At 43.8% G+C, this 25,394-nt stretch overlaps 1 protein-coding gene across 7 annotated transcripts in view; it reads right to left on the reverse strand.

The window, feature by feature from the left end:
• LOC142100822 (diacylglycerol kinase eta-like) overlaps positions 1 to 25,394 on the reverse strand; it is a 481,771-nt gene that overhangs the window by 262,975 nt on the left and 193,402 nt on the right. For 5 of the 7 annotated variants that reach the window (XM_075184666.1, XM_075184664.1, XM_075184663.1 and 2 more), the window contains exons 3-4: positions 9,920 to 10,030; positions 9,694 to 9,774 (exon numbers count right to left, since the gene is read on the reverse strand). The exons of the other annotated variants lie outside the window; for them this stretch is intronic. In XM_075184666.1, coding sequence (XP_075040767.1) covers positions 9,694 to 9,774; positions 9,920 to 10,030 — 192 coding nt within the window. The remainder of the gene's footprint in view (positions 1 to 9,693; positions 9,775 to 9,919; positions 10,031 to 25,394) is intronic. 7 annotated transcript variants of the gene reach the window in all.

The raw sequence follows: 25,394 nt of genomic DNA on the forward strand, positions 1-25,394 counted from the left end.
AGCGTGGCAGATGAGCTGGGACAGTGTGACAGAGGGCAGAGGAGGGGGACAGTGGGCAGAGGAGGAGGACAGCGTGAGGGGGCAGAGGAGGGGGACAGCGTGACAGGAGGGAGTCAGCGTGACAGAGGGCAGAGGAGGGGGGGCAGCGTGACAGAGGGTAGAGGAGGGGGGACAGCGTGACAGAGGGCAGAGGAGGGGGACAGCATGAGAGGGCAGAGGAGGAGGACAGCGTGAGAGGGCAGAGGAGAGGGACAGAGGGCAGAGGAGCTGGGACAGCGTGACAGAAGGCAGAGGAGGGGACAGCGTGGCAGATGAGCTGGGACAGTGTGACAGAGGGCAGAGGAGGGGGACAGTGGGCAGAGGAGGAGGACTGCATGAGGGGGCAGTGGAGGGGGACAGCGTGACAGGAGGGAGACAGCGTGACAGAGGGCAGAGGAGGGGGGACAGCGTGACAGAGGGCAGAGGAGGGGGGACACCGTGACAGAGGGCAGAGGAGGGGGACAGTGGTCAGAGGAGGAGGACAGCATGAGAGGGGCAGTGGAGGGGGACAGCGTGGCAGAGGAGGGGGAACAGCGTGACAGAGGGCAGAGGGGGCAGCGTTAGAGAGGGCAGAGTGTCTGGGTGCAGTGGGGGCAGAGTGTCTGGATGCAGAGGGGGCATTTTTGCATACAACTAAATAAGTATTTCTGTCCTGACCTAAATACTTATTACAATTTTTTGACCCAACTACTTCAAAAACAGGACTGCTCGGTAATTATTTTGGAGGGGTGCCTTAAAAAAAATTATGGAGACTCTAAGGGTGCCGCGAACTGCAAAAGTTTGGTAACCATTGCTATAAGCATTGACACATCTACATCATCTACAGCCAGTATGACAGTATGACACTTACAGCTCTCCCAGAGGGGCTCGCCTAAGTTGTCTGCATAAGACAAATCATTACTTACACAAACTAAAATACTGTACATTAAAGCAATCATCAAAAGCCCACATTAAAAATACCATTGATAACGTACACTAAAACTAACAATTATACAGCACGCTAAAGCTAGCACTGATACCGTACGCTAAAACTAGCACTGATACCGCACGCTAAAACTAGCACTGATACCACACGCTAAAACTAGCACTGATACCGCACGCTAAAACTAGCACTGATACCGCATGCTAAAACTAGCACTGATACTGCACGCTAAAACTAGCACTGATACCGCACGCTAAAAATACAATTTATAATGCACATTAAAAATAGCAATGATACCGCAAATTAAAAATACCATTGACAATGCACATTAAAACTAGCAATGATACCGCACATTTAAACATAAAAAATAAACATTAATAACGTAACACCAATTTTGACTATATATGTGTGTGTGTAGCTATGTATATCTGTGCATATTTATGTGTCTATTACAATATATATATATATATATATATATATATATATATAATGTACTCTTACTATTATAGGTGGCAACATTTTACATATTTAATCAAGAAATACCCATGTTATTAAGGGTTTTGTATATATATTTAGTTTTAGTATAATTTTTTTTCTCTCACCTACTGTCTCTGGAGTCTTCATGCCGAGGAGGAGCTGCTGCATCTGCACATGCGCAGCAGCTCCATTTCTGCCATTTTAGGTATTACAGCAGCCGCGGTGCTGCTAAGATAGGGTGGGCGCACATCGCGCAATTGTCAGCTGGCCGCGGTTGCTGTCAGTTGCTGTCAGACAGCAACTGACAGCTAATTATCAACAGGAGAAGTAATGTGGGCGGCGAGGGGGGTGCCGCTAGCCGCGGAGAGAGGGGGGCCTGGTGCGATTGCTGTCAGTATATTACTGACAGCAGATGAAGTCATATGGGCTGCGGGGGGCCCTCAGAGAGAGGGGGGCCCGGGGCACGTGCCCCCTGTGCCCCCCCTTAATACGGCTATGACAGGATGGACCGCCTATGCCACACTGTCTGTTGTTGCTGGGAACTGGCTGGGCTTACTTTGCCACCATTCCCTTTCATAATCCCAAAAAGGGCACTTTTGTCGCAGTAGGAGGAGTTTATAATGCTGCCACCACTGGACTCCCTACCGGCATCCAATACCGGGTTTCTTCTGGGTCACTGACGCTGCTAGTGTACCTCGTTGCTGATGTACCTAGGTTGGTAACTCCGGACCTCTTACTATGGATCTGGGATGCTGTGAATGGAACCTCCCTGGCCTATCACACTAACCAGGGCTGCATGGGTAACAGGCAGAGCGGTGGTACTGGAAAAGCTTGGGTCCAATCCGCAGAGACAGCCGGAGAACGGATTAGATTTTTGGATCTAATCTGTAGATCACAGGAATACAACGATATGAAGATGTTTCTAAGCAGGGCTTTGAAGCAAGATGGTTTATTTGCTCACACACACTGGTGGAAGATACCAGTGTGCTGAGGTCAGATGAAAAATCAGAAGAACACTTACATGCTCGCACAGTTCATCTTTTATACAGTTCTGACATAGGCTATTTTTAAAATCAGGATGTAAGCCCGTTTACCAAAACATTGATTTACATACATTGCAAAGCCACTAATATTTATACTTAGCTATGAAATTCTTAAAAACCTTGCTGTGATATCCTGCATCTTTGTTTGAGATGCAGGAAATGAAGCAGCACGTTTTAAATTAAACCTTCCTGTCTCCAAATCTCCCAAAATCACAATACACCAAAGGCTTGGTAAACACAGGCTCATTGTATCAGATATATACATCAGAAATAGGCATTTCCTATAGCAAGGTTAGACAAGAGACGAATTTCTTCCCCTGGTCTCAGAAATAACGATTTCCTAATATACACAATATCAAAAAAAAAGTGCAAATGCAATTACATAAATAAGTGCCCTGTGTTATTTGCTTTAAATAAATTTTTACCAAAAGTTATTTAATAGTGCTCCAGTCACATTAAGTATTTGGGGATTTTTTATTTTTAATAAACAGATGTGGTTATAAAGAGGGTGTTGTATTTTATTTTAGGGGTTTTATTATTTTTATTAAAATAATGTAGTACTAAAGAGGGTGTTGTGGTTTAGTTAACATTTTTCTTTGTGGTACTACAGGTCGCAAAAAGCCAAGTGCCAGCATGCCCTGGCTGCCATGGGTGATGCTAGTCCTTGAAGTTCTACAAGCACCAACATGTCAAAGCTGTGAAAGGCAGCCCAGGCTGGCTGGGATTTGTAGTTCTATAAAAAAAAATAGTGTTTTCTTTATTTCAATAGTTTATTGTGCCATTATTACCCTACATCCACCGCCCCAGGGGTATAGAAAGAGTCCTAGTGCTTTCAGCACTGGGCTGGTTGTTCCTAAATGGGGTGCCCGCATGATTTCCCTAGGGAATTCAAGTGCTGAACAGCTTGTGGTTGGTTGTCATTATGGCAGGGGGACCCCTGCCGCGTGTTCTCCAGCTATAGTGCCAACCAACCCGGCTGGTTTGCCATTGAAATTGGGGGGGAGGGGGAGGCACACATTTTTTCCTGATTTTGGTGCAACCAGCAGTAGCTGGTAGCAATAGGGTTAATAGTCTTTAGAGCGAAGGGACATCATGCTTTTTTTTTTAATTCATATAATGTTAGTGAGGCCAAAATTGCACGAGTTGTGCATGTAAAACTTGCAACCAATAAGAAAAGACCATTGATTTGAAAATGGCGATTTGCAGTTGAACACGGGCAAGTTTACATCGCCACAAAGATGAACAGCAATTTCTTTTTTCAGACTAAAAATAGCTACTTAATATATATGGCAACTTGGGGACTCAAACGGCTGGTTATCTCTCGCGATTGCAGCAATTTGAAATCGCTAAAAAAGTCACACATTGATACATTTACCCTTAGCTATCATTTTTCTAGTACTTTCTAGAACACTGATAGAAAACCTGATACACTTCACTGAGGGGGGCATGGGGCGAAAATCTAATCTTCAAACGAGCCACATATCACCCTTAATCTGAGTGATGATTTAAAACAATACATTTAATCACAGTGTTCTCCCCAGCACCTATTTCCCGGGTGCTCTACCCAGCTGTTTTTACTTGCCAACCAGCTGTTGGAGCCCAACAGAGTCCTGCTATAATAGAATAAAACATTTCTCCTATTAGAACAGGTACTATGTGAGCACTACAGCCACCAATACGTGTTAGACCACTTACCACCAGTCAGACCAGTCCTGGCAGGTGTGGGCAATAACCTCCAACATTTTTCAATATTATTGCAAAGAATTACAACTGCCCCCACCTGGCTGCTTCTTAATACCACACGGCTGGCAAATTTTCCAGGGAGAACACTGAATCAAAGAAAAAGACACCTATCTGTAATAACACACCAGCAGGAATTTTAGTGTAATATGAACAAGTCCTACAAGCTATCACAAACAAATCTGACATCAAAGAAAGAGCTGGGAACTTCATGTGAAGCATGGAGGGTGGCCCTAGTCCGCCTGTTGCCCGTCACTGCTCTAAAAAATGATATCTAGACTCTGATTATTTGCAATGGGCAACCCCCCCACACAAACACACTTTTCCTTTTTAAAAGGTTAGATAAATCCACTCATAAATATTAGACTTGTGGGAAAAACTAGCTGTATAACTCATACTTGCCAACTCTCCCGGAATGTCGCGGGAGTCTTCCGGACTCTCAGGAGAGTGTGGCAATCTCCCTGATCTGCCCACTTCCTAGTGAAGTGGGCAGAATTCGGTTCAAACGCCGCGATTCACCGGGAATCGCAGCGTCATTGCGTCATGGGGCGGGGCTAAAATGCCACGATTTTTGGGGCCCCGTCCCCTACACGCTCACCTCTCCCCGGCAGCTCTCGGAAGAACAAATTTAAATGTTGGCAAGTATGGTATAACTTTCAAACCAAGGAAAGGTTAATTTAATAAGGGTTATTATAAAATGTACTTTAATAAGTGGCTGTTAAACTTTAAACAAGATCCATGAAATTGCACAAGTGTATAGTGCATGCAGAGGTCAGGTTTATACTTCCTTGGATTGACAAGTTTGATCAGGCATCCTTATATGAGTGCATGTGGATTAGAGATGGTCACTGAACCCCGTGCTTTGGTTTTGGATTCAGTTTTGGATCTGGATTACCGTCGTGTTTTGGTTTTGGTTTTGCAAAACCGCCATAGCGTGTTTTGGTTTTGTTTGGTTTTGCTATTTTGTTGGAAAATTAATGTTTTTGGGCCTAAACTAACCCAATTTAGTGCTCCAACTGTTTTAGAGATAAGTAATCTAATTGTAGAGGTAATAAATCATCCAAAAAAAAGTTTAATTCTTCGTTGGTAGGCCTTCATTTATTATACACACAAAACAGATTGTCTTCCTCTCCATCTATGCATATTGGCAATGCAGCCATCGTCTTTGGATGTATATTACACCATACACTTATAGTTAAATATGTAAAGAAATGGAAAAAGGCAGTTTGCTTTCTGTCTCTATAGGCGCCCCTCCACTTGTACAAAATACAAAAAAATTCAGCCGTTATAGACTGTACAATATTAATTGACATGGAGAAAGCCAGTTTGGTTTCTGTCTCTCTAGGCTCCCCTCCACTTGTATAAAATACAAAAAAATTCAGCCGTTATAGACTGTACAATATTAATTGACATGGAGAAAGCCAGTTTGGTTTCTGTCTCTCTAGGCTCCCCTCCACTTGTATAAAATACAAAAAAATTCAGCCGTTATAGACTGTACAATATTAAGAGAAATGGACAAAGGCAGAAAGGGGGTCACTCTGTCTATGACACCCTACCCTTAAGGAGAAATTGCCCAAACAGCAGCCTTTCAAGACGGTACGTGATATGGAAATGCCACAAGTCCCTTTCCTCTTTGGGGGTAGATTGCACCCTACACTTACATAGAAAGTTTTAAAAAGATGTTATTGTCATCATCTTCAGCTTCATCCTCACCCTCATCAGTGTGTACGTCATCATCACAGACTATCAATTCATCGCCGCTTGAATCCGCCATTAGAGAACAGTCAGTGCTTGGATGTCTTGGATGGTGAAGGCCTTCCTCGTGGAAGATGTAGTTCATTTTTACAAACATCATTTTCTCCACATTTTTGGGAAGTAACCTTCTACGGCGATCACTGACTAAGTTTACTGCTGTGCTGAACACTGGTTCACTGGAGGGTGGGCTGCTTAGGTATTGCAAAGCAAGTTTGTACATGGGTTTCCAAATGGCCTGCTTTTCTTCCCAGTAAGGAAAGGGATAGTCCGACATTTCCATATCAACTACCTCTTGAAAGTAATCCTCCACCATCCTTTGCATGTTTATACTCGTATTGGATAGAGTTATGGGCAAAGTGACACATATTTTAGAAAAATCCTTCAAACCAGCCCAGATGTTAAATTGTTCTGGTCTGCCACCTGCGTCTTCACTGCTTCTTTTTGGGAAGTTTAATTTTTTACGAGCAGCAGCAGCTTGAGAAAGTGAAGGAGGACACGTTGTTAAGCCGAGGCCCAGTTCAGCGGCCAACTTGCTGAGCAATAGCTCCTTGCAAAAGTTCACATCTCGCTCATTTACAAGTAAAGACTCAATGTAGGTTTTAAACCTTGGATCAAGCACAGTGGCCAAAACGTACTGATCCGAGTTCAAGGATCGAGGATCATTGTGAAGCGAATTAAGTACTTGATCGACAAGGCCAACATACTTTGCTGAATTGCTTGCTTTCAGCTCCTCCTTCATTTTCTCAAGCTGCTTTTCCAATAGTCTAATTAAAGGAATGACTTGGCTCAAACTAGCAGAGTCACCTCACACGTCACAACTTCAAATGGTTTCAGCACCTTGCACAGGACTGAAAGTATTCCCCACTGTGCAAGAGTGAAATACATCCCCCCCTCCTTTCCCAATGTCATGGCTTGTGCAATATGCTTGGATGGCTTTGCGCTCTTCCTCCATCCTCTGAAGCATGTACAGGGTGGAATTCCACCTAGTTACCACCTCTTGCTTAAGTTGGTGGCAGGGCAAGTTAAACTGCTCTTGGAGCTGCTGTAATCTCCTACATGCTGTGGCTGAATGCCTGAAATGGCCTGAAATCTTACGGGCCACCGAAAGCATCTCCTGCACCTCACGGTTATTTCATAGGAAGCGCTGCACCACCAAGTTGATGGTGTGAGCAAAACAGGGAATATGTTGGAAATTACCCAGCTTTAATGCTCGCACTATATTGTTGGCGTTATCAGAAATGACATACCCTGGGGAGAGTCCAAGTGGTATAAGCCATGCATCAATCACATCTCTCAGTTTGCGTAACAAATTGTCAGCCGTATGCCTGTTAGTGAAGCCAGTGATACAAAGAGTGGCCTGCCTGTGACAAATATTACGTAGTGGTGTACATGCTGCTGCTGTTCCTGCTGGTGAAGGTGAATGACCAACCCAGTGGGCTGTCACAGTCATATAGTCTTTGGTTTGCCCACTTCCACTTGTCCACATATCCGTGGTTAAGTGGACAGTGGGCAGAATGGCATTTTTCAGCGCAATCTCTACATTTTTACACACTTTTTGGTATAGTTGTGGAATTGCTTTACGGGAGAAATGGTGTCGCGATGGAATTCTGTAACGCGGACACAAAACCTCAATTAACTAAATTAACTGTGAAAAACCAGCTGCGTTTATTGTGGAGATTGGACGCAGATCTAACACTAACATTGCAGCCATGGCGTCTGTGATTCGTTAGGCGACTGGGTGACTGCTGTCATATTTGCATCCCCTCGCAAATGATTGTTTCACAGTTAATTGCTGAAATGTAGGACTGCTCATTTTCTTGACCTGCCTATGGGATGACGATTCACCCCCAGCAGCAGCAACAGCAGCAGCAGTGGGACTAATGCTTTCTTCAGAGGAATCAATAATAGTGCAGGAGTCATCCAGCCTTAAGTGGGATGCCGGGCTAACTCCGAGCGCTACTTAGGATATTGATGAGGATGGTGTGGTGGGTGTATTTTGTAGCCGTCGGGATGTCGGTGAGCGGAGGGTCTTAGCTGATGATGGAGTGCTTGTATTTTTTTGGGAAGAACTTTCAGCTTTTTCCAACACTTTGCCATGAACTCTCGTTAAATGGCGTAACATAGACGAGGTTCCAAGATGGTTAAGGTGCTTCCCTCAACTGACTGTGGCTTGACATACACTACAAATGGCTATACAATTGTTGTCTGGATTTGGGTAGAAATAATTCCACACATAAGAAGTGAATTTTTTTGTTTTATGGCCAGGCATGACAATGGTCTTTTTCTTGTCACGTGCCAGAACTGCTGCCACTGGTGCAGGACTGACACAAACAACCTCATCCTCATCAACATCCTCATTAGCACCCTTGTCACCTACACAAATCTCCCCCTCATCCTCTTCTAATTTCAAAGTGGCATCCTCAATTTGGGTATCACCGGCTACACTCGGGCTATTAAGGCACACATGAGCAGAATGCTCACGATTAGACATCCCACTGTTGGATGGACTCTCGACAGGGATTGTTGTCATTTGTTAATCAGAGCAAACATTCTCCTCTAATGCCTTACTGTTATCTTGCAGCTCGGCTTTGACGCGTAACAGTAGTTGTGCACCAATTGTAGGCTGGGTAACTTTTTGGGATCTGCCACTAATAGCCAAAGGTGAAGGCCTCATTCTCTCTTTGCCACTGCATTTATAGAATGGCATGTTTGCTATTTTTTTTTATCGGCACTTAACTTTTGCTCAGTAACACTTCGTTTTCACTTCAACACAGTAATTTTTTTGGGGGTTTTTGTTTTTTGCACTGATTTGGAAACACTCTGTTGTTTGACATCGCCTTGGCCAGATGACATACTGGGAACACTAACATCAGGACTGGTGACAGAACCTGGTTGCTCATTCTGATCATGTGTGGACTGCTTTGAATCCATTCTCAGCGCAAAGCACTTGCAGTGGTAAAAATTATTTGGTAGATACTGCTGACAGATATGACTTTTGACAGCCAGAAATATTTATGCACAATTAGGGGGGACACCCCAAAAGCACTGAGGAGTGCTAAAAATTATTTGGTGGATACTGCTGACAGATATGACTTTTGACAGCCAGAAATATTTATGCACAATTATGGGGGACACCCCAAAAGCACTGAGGAGTGCTAAAAATTATTTGGTAAGATGCTGCTGACAGATCTGACTTTTGACAGCCAGAAATATTTATGCACAATTATGGGGGACACCCCAAAAGCACTGGGGAGTGCCAAATATTAAAACAAAATTATAAACCTCTATCCTCCTCTCTTCTCTAGCGATTGCAAGAAGAATATTGTATTCTCTGTCCCTGCTCTAATCAGCCTTTGACTACACCCTGCTCTCTCCCTCTGTCAAATGGCAATGGATTGCTGTGGAGGCGTGTGTTTATAATCTTCAAGTATCGCGAGAACCGAGCCCCGAGATCCGACGACGTCACAATGACGTTCGGCCTTGATTTCGATTCGGAGTGGGCGGGAGAGTACCGAGCTCCCCAGCTCGGTACTCGGATAGCCAAAGTTCGGGTGGGTTCGGTTCTCGGGGAACCGGACCCGCCCATCTCTAATGTGGACACACTTGAGCACAAAATATTTTTTTTCCTTGCAAGCCTGATTGGATATGGGAATTGGGTTCTGTGTTAAAATTAATTTCTAACAGGCTATTTTAACACATAAAGGTTTATCACTATACCGTGAAGCTGTTGTTAATGTTCTTGGTACTGGTCTCAGCAACACTGGCATCAGAAAGATCTACCTCATCAAAGATCAAAGACTGCAGAAAGAAAGTGTAAATGTTATTTTGCATGACATGACAGTAAAGTAAACATTATTGTAGAGCAGTAGCAGTAAGTTTAGTGCTAGAATGCATGCAGAAATATAAATGAAAAATATTTTAAAAGCAACAGAAGAATTAAGACCTTTGAATCCTTGGCATAGTACAATGTTCTTCCTCGGAGCTTGAAATAGCGTCTCTTCCATCTTTGAAATGAGCTGGTCTGTTTCAGAAGAATGCCCTCCTTTACACTTTTCTGCAAAGAACACATTACACAGTCTGGATGTGAGTTTCAATGTAAATGCAAGTCTTTCAATAAAATACAAGTACAGGATTTTCAAAAAGTTACTCTATATTTGTTTGAGAGTGCACAGAACTATGATTAAATGGATTAACAAGTCAATGGTTGAAAATTAGTAAGTGGTGTGAATAACTATTGGCTGATATATTACTCCAAAAAGTTAATACTGAAGATTTATTTAACAGGTAGCAAACGGTGCACACAAATGTGACAGCTCTCTCTCTCCCTTACTCAATCCCCCACCCTCTCCATCTCTCAATCTTCCTCCCTCTCTCTCTGTCTTTCTATCAATCCCTCTCTGTTTCTCTTTCAGTCTCTGTCTGAATTCCTCTCTGTTTCTCTCTAATAACCCCATTCCCTCTCTGTCTCTCTCTCTCTCTCTCTCAATCCCTCTTACACTCAATCTCTCCCTGCCCTGTCTCGCTCTCAAAATACCTCTCTCTCTCAATCTGTCTCTCTCCCAATCCCTCCCTGACTCTGTCTCAAGCCCTCTTTAACTCTCAGTCAATCCTTTCAATCTCTCCCCATCTCTCTCTCTCTCTCTATCTTATCTACCTCCCTCTTTTTCTCTCAATCTCACTCACTCTATCTTAATTACTGTCTCTCTCTCTCTTTCTCTCGCTCTCTTACTCAATTCCTCTCAGTCTCCCTCTCAATCTCTCTCTCTAGCAATCCTTCACTCTCTCTCAATCCCTCACTGTCACTCTCTATCAATCCCCCCTTTCTATCTTTCTCTCTCTCTTTCCTCACGATCACTCTCTATTAATGCCTCTCTCAATTCCTCTGTCTCTATCTCAATCCATCTCTGTCTGTCACTCTCTGTCAGTCCCTCTCAATCTCTCTTGCAATCTCTGTCTCTCTCTCTATCAATTCCTCTTTGGCTCTATTTCAATATCTCTGTCTCTCTCTCAATCCCTCTCCCAACCTCTGTCTCTTTCTCACCTTCTATCAATCCCTTTCAATCTCTCTCTTTCAATCTCTGGCTCTCGCTATCAATTCCTCTTTGTTCCTCTCTCTCAATCTCCCTCCTTCTCTTACTCAAAATCCCTCCCTCTCTCTCAATTTCCCTCTGTCTTTCAATCTCCCTTCCCTCACAATCTATGGGGTATATTTACTAAAGTGCGGGAATGAAAAAGTGGAGATGTTGCCCATAGCAACCAATCAGATTCTAGCTGTCATGTTGTAAAATGTACTAAATAAATGAAAGTTAGAATCTGATTGGTTGCTATAGGCAACATCTTCACTTTTTCAAACCCGCAGTTTAGTAAATCTAGCCCGATCAAGGTCCGATTTTGACAGCGTGTTAAAATCGCAGAAAATCGCGGGTGTTTACCCGCGATTTTAGTGAAAAAAACCTGAAATGTATCAAGCTACGATTTTGACACTGATCTTCAAAATCGCTGGTCATCTCTGGCGATTTGCTGCGATGTAAACACTCCCGAATTTAGCTAACTCTCCTGTGTTTGGCAAACTCTCCTGTGTTGTAGCAGCTAGTGTTGTAGCAGCATAGAGCTTACGCAAGTAGCGTAGTTCATTGTGCATGTGCTACGCTACTTGCGTAAGCTCTATTTACAGTATTAGGTGATTTCCCCACTAGCATGGGAAAATCACATAATACAGTTCATAGAGCTTGCGCAATGAACGTAAGTTCATTGCGTACCGGACCTCCTACTAGGTAGGAGGTGTTTTGCGGCGGCTCCAGCTTTTTTTATTTTTATTCAAGCAAGATTAAAGAATCGGGATGTACAAATATGGGGCCCTCCTGGCTGAAGCAAAGAAGACTACAATCAACAAGGGGCCCCTCCTGGGCGAAGCCAAGAAGAGATTTTTCAAGGCCAAACTTTTGGATGGTACAATTAATTTGGGACTGGGGCAAGCCGGACAATTGGATGTATAATTTATTTTGGACCTTTATCAAGCCATAACTTTTGGAAGGTATAAATACTGTGGGACTGGGGCAAGCAAGGAGAATTTGGTACAGAAAGAAGACATCTTTGGTGAGTATTTGGGGTGTTATTATTTTTAATAAATATATGTGGTGTAAATGAGGGTGGTAACTGTGTTTATTGTTGGTTTTTATTTTTATTAAATGTATGTGGTAATTACCAGGGTGTTGTGGTTTTTTTAACATTTGGCATGTTGGCACTTGTGGTTCTCCAAGTGCCAACATGCCCTGGCTGCCGTGGGTATGCTGGTGCTTGTAGTTATACAAGCAGCAGCATGGCCACACTTTTATGGGCAACCTGGCTGGCTGGGACTTGTAGTTCCACAAAAGAAAATGGCGTCCGTTTGTTATTTTTACACTTTATTGCTGTATTACCCTACTACCCACAGCCCAGTGGTAGTAGGAAGAGCCCTAGTGCTATAAGCACTGGGCTGGGGGTATCTAGGCGGGGGGGCCCGCTTGTTTTTTTCCGGTGAACCCCACTCCCTAGGGAATCCAGCACAGGGCTGAACAGTCTAGGGTTGATTAGTCATTATGGCAGGGGGACCCCTGCCGTGTGTCCCACTGCTATAGTGCCGCCAACCCTGGCTGGTTTGCCTAGTACTGGCAAAGTGAAAATTTTCCCCCAATTTTCACGGGACCAGCAGTAGTCAGGCAGCACTAGGGTTAAACAGGAATAGAGGGGGGACCCCACGGTTTTTGTTTTTTTTAACTTTTATCTGTTCTTTACAGTTTTAACACTGCCAGGGCAGTGTGACAGTGATGTGTTTCTACAACACGCTGCTATCAAGCAGCGTGTTGTATCTGCCGTGTTTGAAAGCAAACTCTCCTGAGTTTGCTTACTTGCAGCTTCATACATTTGAGAGTTGTATAGCTGCAGTGGCAAACAGTCGGGAGTTTGATCTCTGGCGATTTTGCAAATAGCGATTTTGACTGAAGCACAACTCTGGCGATTTTGCATGAAATCTCAGCTTCATACATCTGCGAGTTTCAACTCTCATGATAAAATCGCTGGATTTGCAAAATCGGACCTTGATACATTTACCCCTTGGTCTCTCTCTTCAATACCTCTCTGTCTCTCAATCCCTCTCTGTCTCTCTCTTAATCTCTCGTGGGCTCTCTCTCTTAATCTCACTCCCAATCTCTCTCACTAAATATCCCTCCCTCTCTCTCCCCCAATATCTCACTCCCTCTCACTCTTCCAATCTCCCTTCCTCTCTCTCGCAATCTCCATCCCTCCCTCTCTTTCTTAATCACCCTCTCTCTCTCTCTCTCTCTCTCTCTCAATCTGTCTCTCTCTATCTCAATCCTTCTCTGTCTCTCTCTCTCTCTCAATCACTCTCTGTTTCTATCTCAATACCTCCCTGGCTCTCTCTGTCAATTCTTCAATGGGAGGACATTCGGTGGAGCCCACACTAGATAATTAAGTTCTCTTAATATCACATGTAAAATCAATCTAAGGCACACACGTATGTAGAATATAACTAGCAATTACCTACTCAATTTGGAGCAATATAAGTATATGATTGACTGCAGTGGTGGACATGCTGGCAAAAGACAATGGTGTCAATCACCTTCAAGGCATAATAGTGCTACTAGCAAAAGAGCAGAGCCTTTACTATTTTTTATCACGCTCATTAAGAGAGAGAAAGCAGTCCTTTAGTAACATAATGCTATTTGTCAAATATGAGTGTCTTTATCATAACAATGCCTACTAGGGGAGCAGTGAAAGATTGATTGAAAGATACAGTGATCAAAATAAAAGTTGCCACATTTTAATTTCATTCTATGCTCAAATGAACAGAAACATGGTCAATTTCACTAAGACAAAAGCTGTCAATGACATTGGGAATACATAAGAACTAGTCGGTGGTAGTCACATTACCTACTCTGATTAACATCACTACAATAATTCCGACGCGAAAATAGCGATTGTTAATATTCAGATGCGATTCATTACCCGACCAACTAAATTAAGACATTGCAAAAATAATGACCTTAAAACAATTACTAAATGACAATTACGACATATTTAATCACAACACGTTCTAAAAACCTATATCAAACATACCTACACAAAAAAATCCTGATAATATTAAAACACAGGGGCAAACGCAGGATTTGTAGAGGGGGGTTTCCACACCACGCCGCCAGTGGGCGTGACCAGCATGCATGGTGGCGTGGCTATAATTTTAGACAGTGCTTGGCTGCTCTCCAACTCTTCCTATCCCCTTAATATACATGGGCAATGCTGCGTGCACTACTGTTAGGTGCACGCAGCTCTCCCTTTTAAAGCAGAGCTGTGTGAAGTGGGAGCAGGGTCCAGCCACCTCAATTATACAGTGCCCCAGGCTTGGAGGGGGGTTTCCAGGCACTAGGAAATCCCCCCTCGGTTTGCCTATGAAACACCTAATGATAAAATTACGACCTAAATAATCACGACCAGAGGCAAATAACTACAGAAATATCGAAATATATATGAACACGATCAAATTAATGAAAGATCCAGAATAACACCTACTAATAGAAATCACGACATAATCATCGACAGAAATACATTAAAAATCAACCCAAACATTAAATACATTCAAAAACACATGTATAATATATAAAAATTTAAAATATCCACCTACGTAAATGGTTGAACACTATGCTGATACTTATAAAACAAAAAATGCACCCATTATTTGCATATATCAATATGTTTTATTTGATGCTCATTTATATTTTTTTGGTGTCACAACACAGTTATCAATGAAACAGTCCATTAAACACAACAACCCAATAAAATTGTCTTGTTAATAAAGTCATAGTTGTTCAAATTAAAGAACAGGTACAGAAACAGGCTTATAAAATTGTCTTATCAATAAAGTCACAGTTGTAGAGAAAAAAAAGGTACTTAAACTCCTAATACACTGATGATGTCACAGAAATATTAATATATTAATACTATCCTATCAAATTAAAAAGAAAAAGCATAAAATTTATACATTTCGCGCCTTGAAACCCCTACTATAAAAATGTTGGGCGCGAATATGCATGCTGCCATTTCTACGATTCTGATGACCTTGCTGCTTGTTGTGGTGGATTTGGCTTTGCTGACCCAGTTACTGCTTACAGAATACCCAGTGGTGCACAGTTTGTATAGTCATTAATTCACCACTGAATAGCAGACAACAAAACTGCTTTTTTAAAAGCACAAATTATTTTTTATTCTGTACTTCTCTAATCTTACAGTATGACTAGGGATCGTAGGAGGTGTGTTTCTTCACAGGACAAGGCCGAGGAAGAGCGACGACTTCAAGACTCAAGTGAAGAGGAAGCATTGGTTCGGAGTACCGAACCCGTTCCAGCTCCATCAACATCCGCCATTCCAGAGGCAGAAGATAAACAGGACATGGGTGACCAGGAATCGAGCGAGGATGATGACAATGACGAGGGGCCCGGCACTTCAAATCGCGCACCACGCTTTAGCGGGGCTGAAAACAAAGTCTTGGTTTCTCAGGTAACAAAGTGATATTTTTCTTTATTCCCTTAAATCCCCACCCACAATGAAAATGTTCATATAAACAGTCACCTGTAATAATTTTTTTGCAAAATGAACAGTTGAAATCACCTCAGTATTAATGCTCACAAATGTTTACTTTAATTATAGTTTTCCATCCATGTACACTGTAAAAGCAAATTATTTTTCTATATGCTTAGAATCCCAATAAGATAATGTTACAATCAGATGCACTCACCTCCAAGGTATAGGGGCTGACATGTAGCAAGGGCTGACTTGTGAGCCACACCCAAATAAGTCTTAAATACTAATATTTCCCCCCAATGTATTACTAATGCGACTGCTACTAAATATTGACCTTACACATTTCAAACACATAAACCACAAAAAAAAACTCCTTTTTAATATTTTTTATTTTTACATAGCTAAACATGATATCAATAGCAAAGATAAATATATATATATATATATATATTATTTTTTTTGGGGGGGGAGTTAACATTTAATAGAATTTTTATTAAAAACAATTACTTCAAACAAATTCAAACTCTAAATTAGAGCTGTGCACACTAATTTCATGGCTTTTACACTGCTTACAATAGGGCTATTTTCTATCTAATCTGTTCAGTCAAGTGTCAAATCACTCCATGTCTATCTATTTAATCTTGACTGTTTGTATACATGTTGTACATTTTTAAAGAAAACAACTATCTTTATAAATGTACTTAAATCCAAACAGCCTGCCATAAAGTGTCATCCACAATGTAACACTGAAGATAAGTGTTGTGTAATAATGTATAATGCTACATGTGACGAAACAAGTGTGATACGCTAACCATTTTGTGTCTTGTTTCTCACATAATGTGGATTATAGTACTTTTTATAGCCCTTGCTTTTGTTCCCCAGCTCACCAGACTACAACTGCATTGTCCAATTACATGTGGTTAAGGGGACATTGTAGTTCAATGTAAATATGTATATTGTGTATTATATATTGATGACTTGCAGTAATGTTATTCATTGTCCTTAAACTGAAGCCAGGAGGGTTATGGGTAAAGATCAGGTGGTGTCCACAATACAGGTGAGAGGGCTGGAGCTGCATTAATTCTCCCCCTCCTTCCTCTACAGGAAGCATGGAACAGCTGGGGACCCTGTGACATCACAAAGTAGTGCAAGGGGTTAATTTTAGGAGGGGCTCACTGCTACCTAATCCTTGGAAGTAGGGGAAGCCAATTAGCATCAATTGTTCTCCTTAGGACTAGTCCAGACGTTCTGTCTGCATCCCAGCAGGGGTCTTCTGTGAAAGGACAACTCATCTTCACTGCCCTGTCCAAACCTTCTAGTCCTGCACTGACCAATGGTTAAGAAGAATAGACCCAGGGGTTTGCCCAGGGAGGGGAAAGACTGTGGAAATTAGACCTGAGATATAAGGTACGACTCCAGGGGGGAAGGGTGTTCATTCTGGGATTTCATTCATGAAGAGTGCAAGATCTAGTTTTCAGTTGTCATTCTCTAACTAGAGTCTATATATGCAGCTCAGAGAGATCCATGGGTCGTGAAGTCTGGACAGCCAGGTGACTATAACTCCTTAAGCTATTGGCGTGAGGGACAGATGATGTGGTAAACCTGTCTGGCATTTATTTACTGTATGTACATAATATTCTAGTGTTGTTTGTATGACAATAAATGTGCTGTTGTATTTTTATAACTGCATTTGCCTGAGTCACCATACGAATCCTAGAAGGTACTGGGTAGACTTCCCTAGCATAGAAAAGCACCTGTGGGTGGCAAGCCAGCGTGAAAGGGGTATCATTGGGCCAGATAAACCCGATATCTTCACACTACATTTGAAAAATAAAGTTTTAAAAATAATACCATTTCATATTGTTTTTTTTTTATAGGTTTTGTGATTCAAGGACTAGATCCTTGGTAAAGAGAGTAAGAATACCAGCTACCATGTCAGAAGGAAGATCTGGAGTTCTATCGCCAAAGCTGTGTCAGCGGACCGTGGCATCCCTCGCAGCAAGGAGACTTGTAAGAAGCGGTTTCGTGATTGTGGAAAAGTACCAAGGCGAAGATTGCAAAGACCTCCCGACGGCATTATGGTAAGAAGAGACACAAGGTCTCCTGGAAGAAATGGCAGGAGAAGTTGCACCTGAACACATCAGATGAAGATGTTACTCCTGTGAAAACCCCGAAAGTCCCATGGTAAGGTTTTTACAATATAATTTAGACTGACTAATTTAGGCATACTGTTCACCACACCACATTTGGCAACCTTTAACTTACAGTAGTTTACCCAAAATGTATACATTTTTGTTATTTAATTTATCACAGTTAAAAAAGGCAAGGCAAGGGATTTCAGCAGGACCATGAGGAAAAAAAGCACTCATCTCTCAAGAGGTAATTTTAGCCTATTTGTAAAGGAACTTTAAGGGGTAAATTAAATATTCCCAAACTAAAATAAGTTACAATTTCAGATACACAAACTTCAGGGTTAATTAAGGAGTCTCAGAAGAAAACCGTGAAGTCTTTGGACACAAAGAATAATCAGCTTCCTCAGTTTCCTCTGTGCGAGTTATTTACATTTAGTACATACTACCGTTAAACCTGTAATGTTCTCACATGTCCTGCCACAAAAATATAAATTAATAGTTAACCATTTTTACTCTCTGTTATCAGCTAAGAGAAGAAAACTTTTGTTGAAGAATTACCTGAGCATGGAAGTCATGAAGACACTGTGATCAATTTGGCGAATGTGTCCACTTAAGTCCATCCAACAGAAGATTTACGTACAGTGGAAATGGAAGTCCACCATGCAACAATAGAGGTAGAGGACGCCACTCCACCTGAATCTGAGCAAGCCACAGTTCAGTTTCAGGACACCATGCAATCTGAAGTGGGGGACCACGCTACATTTGAAGTCACAGACACAACAGAAGAAAACGCAGAATGGGTGAATACATCTCCATCACATGCTAAAGTTCCTAACATCTCACCTGAACCAACATAGCATGAGGAAAAAGGGCGTGACTATGCAACTTCACAGGACAAAGCCACTCATTCCTTGGTGATTCGTATGCTTTTGGACAATCATAGACAAATTTTGGCTAATCAGAATATCTTTGCCTAACACTTTTGAACCAGGGAATGCATCAAATGAAACATTCTACAGCACTCAGGAACATCCAAATGTCACAGCATCAAATGTGGGCAACTGTGAATGAAATGTGGATAACACAGCAACAGACAGCTGCAGCGAGCATTGCAGTTTCCATCAGTCTGCAACTCCTGGTAAATGAAATGATGAGAAGAAATGTCCAAGAAACTGCTGCAACACATTCCCAACCTGCTCGGGTACCAACCTCGGCAACATCTACACAGATGAAACAGAAGGTGAACACCAAAAAACTTCCACCGAAGAACCGCCTCTTCGTTGAAGACAGAAGAATCGCCTGCCCTACGCCACTGCAACACATCAGGTAATTACAATTGTCAACCGACAAATCTCTTTGCTTGGCTCCATCTTGTATTTTCCTTGACCATGGCTTTCTTTTCTTGTTGCTGCCTTATCCCTCCTCTTTTCCTGTTGCAAAAATGCATTCACTCACAGGCCTTTTATGCCACTCTTTGTAGGTTTCATGTTCATCATCTTCATCATCATCACTATTTTTTATATGTTGTAACTGTGCCAGTCGCCAACCATGCCTCATTGTTAAAGACAGAAGAATCGTCTACCCTGCGCCACTGCATCACATCAGGTAATTACAATTATGAATTGACATATCTCTTTCCCTGGCTCCATCATGTATTTTCCTTGACCATGTGTTATGGCCACCAGTGCGGCATAAACTCATAGAACAGGTAGAAGAGGTCTTCACCTTTAGCAGCCGCCTTTCCCATTGAGACTGGTTGTGTTCACAAGTACTCAGATGCCCCCAGGTCTTATGCTCAGAGTAGTATGAGTTTATGCTTACACGGTGGCGCACAGGTATAGGAGGTTGCACACGGAGTAGCGACAGGCCAGATGTCAGCGGACTGGTCAGGGCACCAGAGGCTATGTCATGTATAGGCAGAAAGGTCAAGGTCACAGGCACAGGTTCAGAATCCAGGAACAGGCGTAAGATCAGGGTCACTAGCAAAGGTTCGGAATCCGGGTTCAGGCAATAGATCAGGGTCAGAAGCACAGGTTCAGAGTCCAGAAACAGGCAAGGGTCATACACGGGTAATCAATCTCAGGTTTAAACACTACAGATAGGAACAGGAGCAGGCAGCAAAACTGAACAGAACGCTATAACCGGCAGTGAGGCTCAGTCCTCACTGCCTTACATAGTGCAGATGACCAATCAGAAACAGGCCCTGTAAGTGCTCTCAGCACTTGCCTAATTAATTGCTGGCACCAGCAGCCAATGACAAAGTGCGCCCAGCAGATTTAATTTAACAACCTAATCAGCCATATTTGGCTGATTCTGTACAGCCCTGTGCGCGCGCACCCGGCTGTTTGGCAGCTGACCGGGTGCGGTGGCAGGGAGCCCAATGCATCCCGGTTGTTGCCCAGGCAACCGGGACATAGGAACCGGAAGTGAGGCCCCGGTCGTCATGGAGACGGCTGGGACGTCACAAGCAAGAGTCGCGGCGGCCACGGGCACCCCCCCTTGAGGAGGGGTCAAGGGACCCCGACATCCAGGCTTGGAAGGAAACCTCTTAAAAAATTCCTTAAGGAGTTTCTCAGCGTGGAGACGCTTCTGTAGTATCCAAGTTCGCTCTTCTGGGCCGTAACCCTTCCAATGGATCAAGAACTGAACCTGCCCCTGAACTTTCCTTGAGTCCAGAATTTTTTCAATGATGAACTCGCGGTCTCCATTTACAAGCAGAGGCCGAGGTCTTTTAGAGAAAGATTGATTAAACTTGCTAGGAGCAACAGCCTTTTTCAGAAGAGAGCAATGGAAAGTACAGGGAATTTTTAAAGAAGGTGGTAGTTTGAGTCGGAATGCTACTGGATTCACTTTCTTTTCAATCAAAAATGGTCCGATGAATCGGGGACCAAGTTTCTTGCAAGGTTGCCTCAATTTGATGTTTCGTGTGGACAACCATACACGATCTCCTGCTTTTAATACACACGGACCGCAATGGCGATCCGCGAAGGCTTTAGACCTGAGAGAGGCTTCACACAATGCGGAATGGACCTTTTTCCAAACGGACTTCATTCAGGATACAACAGTAGGTGTCCTGGAATCACCAATGGTAACGGCAGAAGAAAGAGAATTCGCTTTCGGGTGGAACCCAAAATTGCAGAAGAACGGGGAGGTACGTGTTGCATAGTGGCAAGAATTGTTATAGGCAAACTCTGCCCAAGATAAGAGAGAGGACCAGTTGTCATGGAACTTGGAAACGTAGATGCGTAGAAATTGTTCCAGGGATTGGTTGGTTCTTTCCGTCTGACCATTTGACTGAGGGTGGTAGGCTGAGGACAAACTAACTTTGATTCTGAGGGAATTGCAGAAAGACTTCCAGAACTGTGCATTGAACTGGGACCCTCGGTCCGAGACGATGTCTTCTGGAAGGCCATGGAGATGGAAGATATGGGTAATGAATAAAGTGGCCAAACTTCTGGCATCCGGCAATTTGAGTAAGGGTATAAAGTGTGCCATCTTACTGAATCGATCAACGAATACCCAAATGGTGTTATGACCCGAGGACAAAGGGAGGTTGACAATAAAGTCCATGGAAAGATGGGTCCAAGGCCTGTTTGGAATTGGCAAGGGTAGAAGTTGACCCGGAGGACGGATTCTGGAAGATTTGTTCCTGGCACATTCTGGGTAGGCGCGGACATAGTTTTCCGCATCAGCAGACAAGGTGGGCCACCAAAGCGAGCGGGAAAGTATTTCTATGTTCCTCTGGATACCGGGATGACCTGCTGAGTGGTTGACATGGCATTCGATGAGGGCCGACTTCCTCAGATGAACTAGGACAAACAATTTATCAGCGGGTGTCTGAGCTGGAGCAATTTTCTGTAAGTGGCGGAGTGTGGCCCCAAGATCCTGAGTTAGACCGACATGAATGGAGTTCGAGGAAATTATTGGTTGTGGGTCAGGAGGCTGAGGATGGGGCACCATAAAACTCCGAGACAGAGAATCAGCCTTGGTATTTTTTGATCCTGGTCGGTAAGTGATGAGGAAGCTGAACCAGGTGAAAAACAAAGCCCAGCAGGCCTGTCGAGGATTTAGAGTTTTGGCGGTCTGAATATACTGAAGGTTTTTATGGACAGTGAAGATGGTAATAATGTGAGATGCTCCTTCTAACCAATGCTGCCATTTTTCGACGGCCCACTTGATGACCAATAACTCTCGATTATCAACATCGTAGTGTTACGGCGCTTACCTGTCAGCTCCGTCCCGCCGCACTTCTGGGTAGGTCCCGGCAGCGATCATGTGATCTATGGGCGGGGAATTCGAATCCTAATTTAGCACTGCTCTGACACACTGTCTGTGTCAGAGCAACGTGTTTCCTGCATCTGGCTGCATTTCCTGTGCTCCTGTCTCCTGTGTGTTTCCCCTATGGTTATCCAGTCTCCTGTGTACCGACCAGGCTGTGTGTCACGGCTCTGAGGTTTTTTGCAGATCCCCTGCCTCTACTATCGAGGATGGTGGAGACAGAATATAGTGATATTCACAGGATAAGTTCACAGCTTACAAGCATCAATAATTACACAGGAGAAAGTAGTACTGCTGCAACGTAGTGTATTGAATGTTGGTACAACAGGAATAGATATATATATATATTGGCAGAGATGAATACACGGCAATTCGTAGTAATACAGACACAATTCACATATGCTACTTCATAGTCGGTAACCCTTGGCAACAGCATGAGATGAGATGATATACAGTTCAACGCAGTGATGATAAACAAGAACACTAGGATCCAATAGAGAACCACACAGCAGATGAATGTGAATCATTGGTACAGCATACAGTCTAAACAGAGTAGTATATAGAACTTAGCTGATCCGAGAGTAGAGATGACTCAACATAGCAGGTGGTACTGGAATCGCTGGTTCTTATTAAGTAAAGCAGTAAGCGTTAAACATCACCCAAGGATTTGGATGAACACTGACACATGCAGTAGAATGTTACCTAGAAGTAGCAGAGACGTGAGTAGTATCTGAATCAAGCGTGAAACTACAGGTAGCAGGATTCGTTGTAACTGCAATGGTAAGTTTGCTGTAGTATGGAGCAACTGAACAGAGACACGCAACTTGAGCCCAAGTACTAGCCACCAGCACAACAAGTAGTTCACAATAACAGTCCAGTAACCAGGTAACAGCAGAGTAAGGATAACCCGTGTCAGACGTGGAACTACAGGTGTCAGGTAACTTGATAGTAGTTCTAACAGTGAGATGCAGCGATCATAGCCAGCCAGCAGTAAAGTTGAACCAATAGATAAAGCACAGGTTTAGCGACAACTCACGATACTCGTTCAGCGTGCAGATGAATACCAGAGAGAAGTTCCAGCTTGTAGGTGAACAGCGGTGAGGAGTTTGCAGCTTGTAGATGAACAGCGGTAAGAAGTTACAACTTGCAGGTGAACAGCAGTGAGAAGTTTGTAGCTTGCAGGTGAACAGCAGTGAAAAGTTTGCAGCTTGCAGGTGAACAGCGGTAAGGAGTTCAGTCCAGCGAGCAGGTAACGGCCACACGGAGGGAGAGGTATACAGCCAGATCCAAATGCAATCAGAGTAACCCGAAGAACAGGCAATGAACCCATAACCATGGGAGGTTAATATAGTGCTCCAGGACAAATGAGGTTCGGGAGGAGGTCCAGATCACAGTAGCCAGGAACACCTGTGAAAGTAATGTCTCTGAGCAGAAGCAAGCAGACTCATGGTTCTTAAAGGGAAAGTCACAGCGCCAGCACCTAATTATGGGACCGGCGTGTGACACTGTGTTTCTGGCTATCCTCTGGTCTCCTCCCTGGCACTGCGTATTGGACTGATTCCTGTGTACCGATCCGGCTGTGTTCCTGGCTACTCTCTGGTCTCATTCCTGGCACTGCGTATTGGACTGATTCCTGTATACCGACCCGGCTGTGTTCCTGGCTACCCTCCGGTCTCATCCCTGGTACTGTGCTTTGGACTGACTCCTGTGTACCGACCCGGCTTCCGCTCCAGGCTACAATCTCCAGGACATAACGGTTAGTGTGCTTGGTCACTAGCTCCTTGTAGTCCTATTTGTGCCTCTGCCTGTCCATCTCATAGAGCTCTTTCCTTACGTCAGTAGGCTAACCTGGGGGCGCGACCTGCGGTTCTCCGGCAGCAAAACCCATCCTGCCTTGCGGCGGTTCTTGGAGAAGACCGGGAGGGCCGTTAGACTCCGCGCCCTAGGAAGGTCGGCGTAAATACTGACTAAGGTAACCTTGAATTGTAACAGTTTGCTCTGACCACACATCTATCTGATGGACGGATCTGGGAATCCCTCCACTAGGGATTTACTGGAACATTTAGCTGTTCGGGTGGAAGAGCAAGAAAAAAACCAGGCACAGTTACTTCAGTTTCTTCAGAGCATGTCTGCTCGTCTGGATACACTTCAAAATACTGTTTTGGCTCATGCGGCTGCACCTGTCCCTTCACCTACTCCTCCTCAACCCACTGGTTCCCAGGGTAGTGCTGCCGCTCCTGTCCCTGCCATATCTTAACTTCGCATCCATAATCCCCCCAAATTCGATGGGGACCCCAAGGCATGCCGTGGATTTTTAAATCAGTGTGCCATACAGTTTGAACCGGGAATTTCCTAATGGAGAAAACTAAAGTGGCATACATTATCTCTTTGCTGTCCGGCCAGGCCCTTGCCTGGGCATCTCCTCTATGGGAGCGTAATGATCCTACACTACACAATTGTACCATCTTCCTGGAGACCTTCAGACGTATTTTCGATGAGCCAGGACGTGTCTCCAGTGCTGCGTCTGGCATTCTCCGTCTGCGCCAAGGCTCCCTTACCCTAGGCCAGTACGCTCTTCAATTTTGTATCATGGCGGCTGAGCTTTTCGTCTGGCTCCCCGTTTCCAGAGTCCGGTGGTATCTGAGGAGGAGCTGATGCAGTTAGGAAGAGCGCGCCTCTCTCAGGAAGAGAGGGAGAGGCGATTTAAGAACCGTTTGTGCCTTTATTGCGGAGAACCCGGTCATCTGTTAAGCAATTGTGTTAAGCGACCGGGAAACGACCAAGCCTTACTGACAGTGGAGAGGCCAAGTTAGGTGTATGTATTTCCTCTCCAGTAGATTCTAGCTTTTCCGTCCAGGTTCTTTTACAATTGTCTGACAGGCAGCTTTCTCTTCCAGCACTCATTGACTCTGGAGCAGCAGGGGAACTTCATAAGAGGCGATGTGGTTGAGAAGTTGTCTTTACCTACGCTTCCCTTGGACCCCCCGATCACCATCACGGCTATCGATGGAAGTCGTATTACTGGAGGATCTATTAAGAAGCGCACCATCAAGCTCTCTCCGGATAGTTGCACTGCATACTGAACATATTTCCCTGTTAGTTGTAGGCTATTAATCCTCTAATTCTCGGTCTTCCTCCGCTCAGACTTCACTCCCCCACCTTAGACTGGCACAGGCCAGAGGACCTTGCTTGGGGTTCGGCTTGTCATTCTCGCTGTCTTCCCAGGATTAACAGGCTCCTTACTACTAACCCTCCTTCTCTCCCCACGTCCGCTGGTATCACTTCTCAGTACCGGTTTTTTTGGATGTTTTCTGTGAGAAAGAGGCTTCCAGGTTACCTCCTCACAGACCTTGGGATTGTACTATTGAGCTGTTGCCGGACAAGATGCCACCTAGAGGACGTGTTTTTCCGTTGTCATTGCCTGAATCCAACTCC

The sequence above is a fragment of the Mixophyes fleayi genome, chromosome 9 (assembly GCF_038048845.1).
Source record: "Mixophyes fleayi isolate aMixFle1 chromosome 9, aMixFle1.hap1, whole genome shotgun sequence".
NCBI lineage: Eukaryota > Metazoa > Chordata > Amphibia > Anura > Limnodynastidae > Mixophyes > Mixophyes fleayi.